At 58.3% G+C, this 8,897-nt stretch overlaps 1 protein-coding gene across 1 annotated transcript; it reads right to left on the bottom strand.

Moving 5' to 3' along the window:
* Positions 1–4,944: 4,944 nt before the first annotated feature.
* On the bottom strand, positions 4,945–6,287 carry HSPB1 (heat shock protein family B (small) member 1). The gene is made up of 3 exons (XM_037139164.2): positions 5,831–6,287; positions 5,332–5,395; positions 4,945–5,239 (listed from the first exon to the last, which is right to left on the bottom strand). The coding sequence occupies exons 1-3, from the start codon at positions 6,192–6,194 to the stop codon at positions 5,050–5,052; spliced, it is 618 nt and encodes a 205-aa protein (XP_036995059.2). The 5' UTR covers positions 6,195–6,287; the 3' UTR covers positions 4,945–5,049.
* Between the last annotated feature and the right edge of the window lie 2,610 nt (positions 6,288–8,897).

Here is an 8,897-nt window from a genome sequence, read left to right as displayed (position 1 = left end):
GGCATGTGCCCTGACCAGGAATGGAACCCATAACCTTTTGCTTTGCAAGATGACGCCCAGCCAACTCAGCCACACCAATCAGACTTTTGCAACCATCCCTAAGCAGACTTAAAGGACTCTTAGGATCTCATCTTGTAGAGGGGTAATGATGTGAGATGAAAAGGGTTACTCAGACCTGCCCTGGGGCCAAGACCGAAGCCTTCCCCATGAATAGGCCTTGTTTGTTGGTCCTGCAGAGAGCTATCCTCACCTCCTTGGGCACCCTGCTACTTTGGCCTGCCATTGTTAGGGGGCTGACCCTGGGCAGCCCCCAGTCTCCACGATTCCCCCTTGATTCCCATTATGTGCCACACCGTCAGGGCAGGAGGGGTCTCGGAGGCCGCCCAGATCCCTTAGAATGGAAACTGAGCCCAGAGCAGGGCTGTACCCCAGTTCATTTCTCCTAAACACAGAGCTACTCCTGTCCCCTCTATTATTTAGTCCAAGCCTTCCTGGCAGGTTCAGGTTCTGCCCTGTTGACCCTGGGGGTGGGTGTAACTTCCTTCCACTGAGGCGAGCCTCAACCACCAGTACTGCATCTTGAGCCACCCACTGCCCCCTTAGGCTGGGCAGGGTGGAGTACCGGACTGGTAGGTGAGCAAGGCTGGAAGGGAGGGGGGAGGGGGCCCCTCCCATGGCTGGGCAGTTTTCCTCAGGGGCTCCAGATGCCACCTTTTCTCTCTGGACAGGGAGTAGGGAGCCCTGGCCCTCTGTCTGTCCCTCCGTGGACAGGGATGGAACAGGTTGCTCGTGCAGGCTCCTCCACCTCCGTGCTCCTATTTGAGCTCATCCAGTGATTCTGCTCTTGATCCAGAGCTGTCCCTTCTTAGCTAACTCTGGGATTCCTGGCACTGTTCATGTTGCCAGCTCTCCCAGCAACACCAGCAGTTGGTAGAGCTATCTAGTAAGAAGCCCGCGAGAATGTGGTTCATCCTTGGGAGGCAGGGTTATATATATATGTTGAAGTCCAAAGTCACCTGGCCATGTGGAGGAAGAGGAAGTGGAGGACCCAGAGCCCTTGACCAGGAGGATTTTGCCAGGCATGGAGTGAGTTCCTGTTTACCCGTGTGTCTCCTCCAGGGGCCCCTGTGCTCCCTCAGGCTGGCACACAGGACATCGGTTGATGGACAGACAGTACACACTTTGGGGGTGGGGGACATATGATGGGCCTCCTCCACATTCGCTGGGGCCGCTTCCCTGGGAGAGTCACAGGAGGGCAGGGCCGAGCCCCCGTTTTACCTAGTGCCAATTCTGGCTGAGACCAGCACAGCTTGCCCAGTTGCCCAGTTGCCCTCACCCATGCAGCTTCCTCCCTCTCCTGCTTTGGCTCTGGGCCGGCAGCTCCTTGCTGCCGTGCATATCTGAGCCTTGAGCCAAGCTCTGAGCTCCCGGGTGCTGCCCCAAACCTCAGGTCCCACTGTGTGCATGTGGGGGTGGGGTGCAGGGAGCCCAATGTAAGGCCAGTAGTTAGGACCCTGACCAGCTTGATTCCTACTCTGCCCTGGGCTCTGCCAGGGTAGGGCAGGGTAAGGCTTGGGTGGCTTCCAGAAAACCAAGGGGTCTGGGGTCTCTGTTAACTCAGTGGTCAGTTGCTGGCCAAGGGCCCCAGTCCTGCCTGACCCTCCTCTTTATCCTTTGGTCACCCCTCCCCCATCACAAAGGTTTTTCAGCCACACCCTTTTTACCCAGCCCTGGGGACCTTCGACTTTTGCCTCCCACTTTACTCTTTCCTCAGAGCAGCTGGCAAAGCCTAGGATGCTTCTGTAGCAGGGAAGACGATGGTGTCTGGAAACAACCCCTCAGCCAACAGCCAAGGTTTGGGGTCTGCTCGGCCTTACAGAGACAACGTGGTCAGCGAGCCCCTCTTTCTGACAGGTGGGATCAGCAGCCACAGCCTCGGCGGATCCCCACCTTCCCCCACCCGCTCCCCACACCTCTATCTCCAGTCTGTCACAGCACACTGCGGAGCCCGCTGCCGCCACCTCGGGCCCCTGGTTCTTTCCCCCTCTCCCTGGCAGGACCCGTGTTCACTGCATCTCACCAGCATGTTGCCCCCTGCCTCTTGGCTGGCTCCTAGCAACCATTCTCCTTTAAGATACGGAACCTGTTTCTGAAGCAGAGATGCTTACTAAACTCTCACTGGCAGCACGGCCTCCAAAGCATGGCCTCCAGTGCCCTCCAAGACGGGGCCCCGCCACCCTCCCTCCTTTGCCCTGTCTCTCTCCCGCCACTTGCTGCTTCTCCTCCACCTGGACATGCCAGCCTTCCTTGCCTGTGCTGTTCCCCCTTGGTTATCACACAGGGTCACTCCCCCGCTCTGCTACGACTCCTCAGCACGCTCCAGCCCGCCTCTGATGCATATAGTGCTGCTTGTCACTGAGCTGTTTCCTTCACTTGCGTCCTTGACAGCAGGGACATGGACCGACTTGCTGGGTGCTGGGCCAGAGGAGGTACCAACAGGGAGGGCAGATTTCACAACTGGTAGGGAGAGAGAAAAGGAGACACCAAGGAATCGGCCTGAAATTGAGGGGGGCTTGTACACCCTACAGATATCTGGGAGAGCCAACACCAGCCAGGGGTGACCAGCAGCCACAGAGACTTGAGGTCCTCGAGGGAGCCCTTCTCATCAGCCTGGGGCCCGGGGCATGGCCCCTCAGACACCCTGTGGCTGAGCGGAGAGGCCCAGATGCTAGCATCCACCAATTCAAAGCCAATATCTGAATCTGCAGACTTGAAGGACATCAGAGGCCGTTAGAGAAGGACCCATTGAAAATCAGGGAAATGCCTGGAGAGGCTTGGAACTGCTCCTGTGTCACGGCAGGGACTCACCAGGTCTCCCAAAGCCTGGTGCCAGCCCTTCCCAATGGGACCCCAACCTGGGCCAGCCAGCCCTGTCCACTCTGCCCAGAGGTGCCACCTCAGATTCCACGTCTTCCGAGCGGGGCTCTGGGCACAGGGCCCTCCCACCGCAGCCTCCTCTGCCCCTGCCCTTCGTGTAGCCCAGGCAGCTACAGGGGGACCTCTACCTGCTTCCTCCTTTCCTACATCAGTTTCCCGTGGAGCCCAGGGCCTGTTTCCTATGTAGGGAGTGAATTCCTTCCCTCTCACCCAGCCCCTGCCCTGGCTGTGTGCCAGATGGTGGCCTGAACCCTAGGACTTCAAAGTGACTGCCCTCAGACCCCACTCCTATAGCACTGACAGCACCCCAGGCCCTGACCCCTGCCTGCCCCAGACCATGACTCTGGACGCAGGGCCTGAGACCCCTAGACTCTCTCTCCAGACCATTTGCAGCCAGGCTGCCTTGAGCAGCTGTGTGGTCCCTGGGCTCAACTGCATCCTTGCCCTCCTCTTCCTGAGGTCCCTCCAAGCCCCCTTTGCAGCGCTTTAAGCAGAGGAACCCCTCCCCACCCAGCCTTCCTGTCTGAGCTACCCAGCCCTCCCCTGCCTGTGGCCACACAGATGTCCCTTGCTCCTCCAGGACCGGCTGTGTGGACTAGGGCGTTTCTTTACTTCTTTGAAGCTCACCTGAGCCCAGTTAAGCAGGACTAACCAGAACTCTTCCTAGGCTGATGTGAGGATTACCTTGTCAAAGGCTTGGCATCAGCTTTCCCACACTTCAAGGGCACTAGCAGCCTGGCTACACCTCTCTCTGACAGGTGGGAAGATGAAGCCACACCGCTGGAGGCCAGGGCCATCCCACTGCCAGCTACAAGGTTGCTGGTGATCAAAGCAACAGCGAGAACTAGACGGGCTGACTCTGGGTCGTGGCCGCAGGAGTGTGGAGGTGTCCAGGATACACCTGAGACGTGGGATGTGTGTGTCTGGGAGGAGGACGGCAGATTAGGAGACTGGAGCTTAGGAAATGAAAGGTGGAAGGGTGGGTTCAGCCCCAACCTGTGCTGCCAGCTGGGTCGGCACAGCCTTCCTGGGTCCACGTGCTTATTTCCCAGTTGGCTTCCCTCCAGGTCTTGTAGAGCCTCTGAGGGCTGAGACCTGCTTTGGCTTTCTTCCTGCTCCACGTGGTAGAATCCCAACAGGGAACCCAACAGCACCAGACAGAGGGAATGAGGGAGCTGGCAGCGTCGGGGGCGGTGCTCCCTGAGAAAGCAGGGCCGTGGGCTTGGAAAAGAAGGCAGGAGTGTCCTGCCACAGCCTCAGGTTGTGGCACCTTGTCTGTGGAGAGAGTGTGTGGTCTCCCAAACTCTGGAGCACCTGAGACTGGGCTCCGAAGCCCCATCTGCTCTCTCCCTTCCACAGGTCCCTCTGAGCCCTCCTGGGGCCGGGTAAGAGGTGGGTGGGCTGGACAAGGGTGGACCAAGGGGAGGGCCAAGGTAGGTGTGACTGTCCCTGCCCCCCCCCATCAAGGCTGGACCTCCTGGAGTGCCCATTACCCTCCCTGTCAGGGTCTTTGCCTCTCTTCCTCAAAAACCTAATCCCGCTCTCAGGCGGCCACCCTCAGGCCTGAACGCTCAGGGCCCATTCTGCACGTGCAAGCCTGCAGGGAGGGAGCATGGGTCCTCCGACGAGACCCACCTCCCCTCAGAAAGTCACTGCACCTCCCACACATGGTCCTGTCCCTCTCTAGGATGACAGAGTTATGATGAGTCAGTAATAGCTCCCAGAAGTCCCCCTCCCCGAGCCCTGCTGTCCCCTTCCACCTGACCCCAGCCAAGGTGTCCCTGATTACTCAAGCCTGGAGGTTTGATTGCTAATTATAATCATTATTTCTCTCTTAATGTTGACAGTGGGCTGAAGAGCGAGGCTGAGCCCTGCAGTGGATGCACTCACAGGGCCCAGCAGGGGGCTTGGCACACAGCAGGCCCTCAGCAAGTTCAAGGAACCTGTGAGCCAGCAAATGGCACCAATCCCAGGCCTCCACAAACACCAGGGTCTGAGACAGTAGCAGGCAGTTGCTTTGAACTTTATTTGAGAAAAAAAAAACAGAACATATATCAAAAGAGCATATAGACTAACAGGGAGGGATGGCCAGTGACTGCAGGCCTAAGGCCTTCACTTGGCTCCAGGCTGCTCAGCCTTCCCAGCTTCTGGGCCCCCAAGCTGGGCACGAGCCTCAAAGGTGACAGGGATGGTGATCTCTGCTGACTGGTTGGCTGGCTTGGGCATCGGGGCCTCCACAGTGAGCGTGCCCTCAGGGGACAGGGAGGAGGACACCAGGGTGGGGTCCACACCAGGAGGAAGCCTGGAAATGCAGAGAAAGAGAGGACAAGAGTCACACACAGTTAAATCACTGCACCCTCCTCCGGCCCCCCTACCATCGGGCCCAGGACTCACGTGTATTTTCGAGTGAAGCACCGGGAGATGTAGCCGTGCTCATCCTGACGCTCTTCGTGCTTGCCTGGGAAAAGGAAGGTCGTCAGAGTGGGAGCGAGAGGCCGCCTCCCAGGCCAGCCTACATGCAAACACGCCCCACCTGGTGGCCTGAACTCATGGCGGACCCAGAGCTGGTGGAGAGGTTTGGGGGCCCAAGACTGTCCCAGGCCCTCAGAAGTTTCTGCAAAGTTTGGTTGTCTGGCGCACACGCCCCCTCCACGGCCCGGGATGGGGCAGGAACTGCTCTGGGGAACCTGATTATTGGGGCAGGCGGGTGGCTAGGAAGGAAATCTCCCCTGGAAGGGCGATTTTTCTACTAATAGAGCGATTTTTAAGGTCGAAAGTTCCTTTAGGAGCTATCCACACCCTCTATTCTGGAGAAAGGGGCACAGACCCGGGGCAGGGCCAGGTTTCCCACCCTGCCAGCTTCAGCCCCGCAGGGTCGGGGTGGGGGGTTTACCGGTGATCTCCACCACACCATCCTTGGTCTTGACCGTCAGCTCCTCGGGGGCGAAGTGGTTGACATCCAGGGACACGCGCCAGCGGTCGGCCGTGTGCTGGATCTCCGAGATGCCGCTGCTGAGTTGCCTGTTGAGCGCGTGGCCGTAGACGGGCGCAGCCACTGCCCGGGAGCCCTCGCCGGCGGTCAGCGGGCGCACGTAGCCCGGCCAGCCGCTGTGGGGGAACAGCTGCGACCATTCCTCAGGCAGCCGCGGCATTCCGAAGGCCTGGTCGAAGAGGCGGTTGTGAATCGGGTACCAGTCGCGGAAAGGGTCCCAGCTCGAGCTCCGCAGGAGCGAGAAGGGAACGCGGCGTTCGGCCATGCTGACTCGGTTCTGCGCTTCTGGCTGAGGCTCCGAGAATTGTTCGGCGCTGGCGCCAGCCGAGCTTTTAAAGGGCTTCAGCTGGATATTTTTAGCAGGCGGTGCTTCAGTTCTCTATTAACGGCAATGACTGGTTATGCAGCTCCTCCCCCTGCATACCGGGGCGGGGGCGGGGCGAGGAAGGCTCTACCCACATCTGGAAACTTCTTTGGTTCGGAAAAACACAAATGACTGAAGCACGGCTGCTGATGCAGTGCCCCCTGCGGGACACTTGCAGGCCTGGGTGCTAACGCGCTGCACTGCTACCTGTGGGCAGTCCCCCCTCTTATCCTGCCGGACAAAGCTGAGAGAGGCTTGTCCCACCCAGACCACGCAACTAGAAAGCAGCAGAGCCAGATTTGAACTACAGGGTATATGTGATAAAATGTCTTAAGAAGCAGTCTGGTGTGGTTTTTAGGGGTGTGGGCTGCGGAGCCAGGCTGCTTAAGTTCACATCCTGGTTCTGCCACTAGTGAGGGTTAGACTGTGCGCCTCAGTTTTCCCACCTGGAAAATGAAGATGATGGTGATAATGGTTATGTCATTGGGTTGGTATGAGGACTCAGTGACTTCATGCAAGCAGACTTTAGCCCAGGGCCTGGTATGTGATCATTGTTCTTTAGTGTTACTGTGTACCTGGAATTGAAGGGAGGGAGGAGGAAGGAGTGTAGTGCCTGTCCCCCTGGCAGAGGCAAGCGGCATGTGTGGGTCTGGCCATTGTCCCCTCTGTGGAGCAGTGGGGCTGATCCAGATGAGAAACCCCAGGTCCAGTGCTGAGAGGGAGGCAGGAGCAAGGGAGGTGATTGTCAATCTCTACATTATATCTATGTTGTGAGCAAGGGAAAATCACTGAAAGGAGTCACGCACACCATTTGTGTCTTTCCACAATGCCAGGTTCATTAGGGGAGACTGCCCCTATAAGCCAGTAGAGTCACACACAGGTCACACACAGAAGGGAGTTTACACAAGCAGAGCAAGTGTTCAGCGACAGTGTCCAGTGACCAGTGACCAGTGTCCTGGTCACTGGCGGCAGCGTCTGCAGGTGGAGAGGTAGACATCCTTCTCCAGCCAGGCTGCTATGGGGGTGGCCCGTGTCCAGTGAAGTAGAATTCAGCAGGGCTCTGGTCATGACCTGCGGTACAGCCAGGCTCAGGTGCTGCTGGGTGGTCGGCGTTCTGATTCTTACAGCCCACAGAGGCGGAGGTCCCACTCACATTGGTGTCCAGGTGGAATCCTTTCCCAAGCATTTCACTTGCGGTTTTGAGCCTTCCGGCCCCTCCTAAGGGCGTTCCCATGACCTCAGTCCTGACGTGGCACGTGACATAACTGTGCTGGCTGACAGCGACTCCGTGCTGGATTGTCACAGGGGTCCAAAAGTCTGCTCTGCACTTGCTCTGTACAATCTGTTTCCTTGAGGACAGGGAAGCTGAAAGGCGGCAAAGCTGAGTGTAGCCTGGGCTTTGCCATTGACTTACTGTATGATTTTGGGCAAGGCCCCTCCTTCCTCTAGGCCTCAGTTTCCCTTTTTGCAAATTGTGGTCCTGAATCCCCTTTTGTTTTTGATCCCTACAGTTCAACTGGAGAAGGGCTCCACCTGGTAGAGTTTGCTAAATCTCGCCCGTAGCCCGAGGCCTGCCCCTGAACCTGCCTCCTGCCCGACCATGTGTGGAACCCAGGCCCAATCTCCCACCTCCGGGAGAGAGGGGTGCCCCTCAGCTCCTGCCATAACCCTAACATTCCCTCTTTCCTGCCTTCGTAGGTGTGGCCCTGGTCCGCCTCCCTCTTCCCAACTTCTGTCCTATTACCGCCCCCCCCTTTGCAGGTGAGGAAACAGGTGGAGAGCGAGTGGCCCGGTGTCTCCTGTAAGACACCAGCTCTTCTGACGTGTAGTGCTCAGGACTCCCACCCTCAGGGGCTCCTTCCTTGGACTTCCCTGCTGCCTCTCCTTCTCTGAGACCCACTCTGCTCGTTGGCCCGCTCCTGGGGTCGAGGCTATTCTCCGTCCTTTCTACAGGAGGCCTCATTCTGCACAGGACATGTGAGAGGCTGGAGGCCAGACGGCAGGACACTTACCTCGAGGAACCAGGGGCAGCAAGTGTCACGCTCTTTCTGAGCCTCAGTTTCCCCTACCAGAGAGAGAGCTCCTGAATGCCTTTCTTTCTTACCTACTTGCCCTCCATCAGGGAAGGGCTGGGGCTGGGCCATGGAAATCTGAGGTCACCTCGGGAAAGGCCTCTGAGCACCTGGGGCTCTCAGGCCAAGGGTGCAAGGGAGACAGGACCCTGCCCTCGGCTGCACCTCCCTTGCTGGATCATCACGTCATGAGCCCAGTGGATCATAGTTGGGAGCTACTGGCTACTTAAGGGTCTCAGCTTCCAGAAGCCCCAGGCCTTCACTCCTTGGCACTCCCAGCCCCACCCATCCCCAGCTCTATAAAATCTGGATGAGGTCAGGAGCTAGGGAGGGCCCTCTTCTGCCCCTGCCTGCCACCTTGGCCCAAACTGGAGCCCAGGTGCCCCGCCCTAGAGGGAGCTGTCAGGTGTAGTCATGGATGCTTTCAAGTGCGGTCCTGCCAGGCCCAGCCATGCTTTGGGTGGAGGCTGCCTGTCTGGCTGCCAGCATTTTATAGACAAATGCTCCCTTCATCACTCCCTTCATCCTGCCT

The sequence above is a fragment of the Artibeus jamaicensis genome, unplaced genomic scaffold (genome assembly GCF_021234435.1).
Source record: "Artibeus jamaicensis isolate MK-2021 breed Jamaican fruit bat unplaced genomic scaffold, CSHL_Jam_final contig_956, whole genome shotgun sequence".
NCBI classification, from domain to species: domain Eukaryota; kingdom Metazoa; phylum Chordata; class Mammalia; order Chiroptera; family Phyllostomidae; genus Artibeus; species Artibeus jamaicensis.
This window is presented reverse-complemented; position numbering and strand designations above follow the sequence as displayed.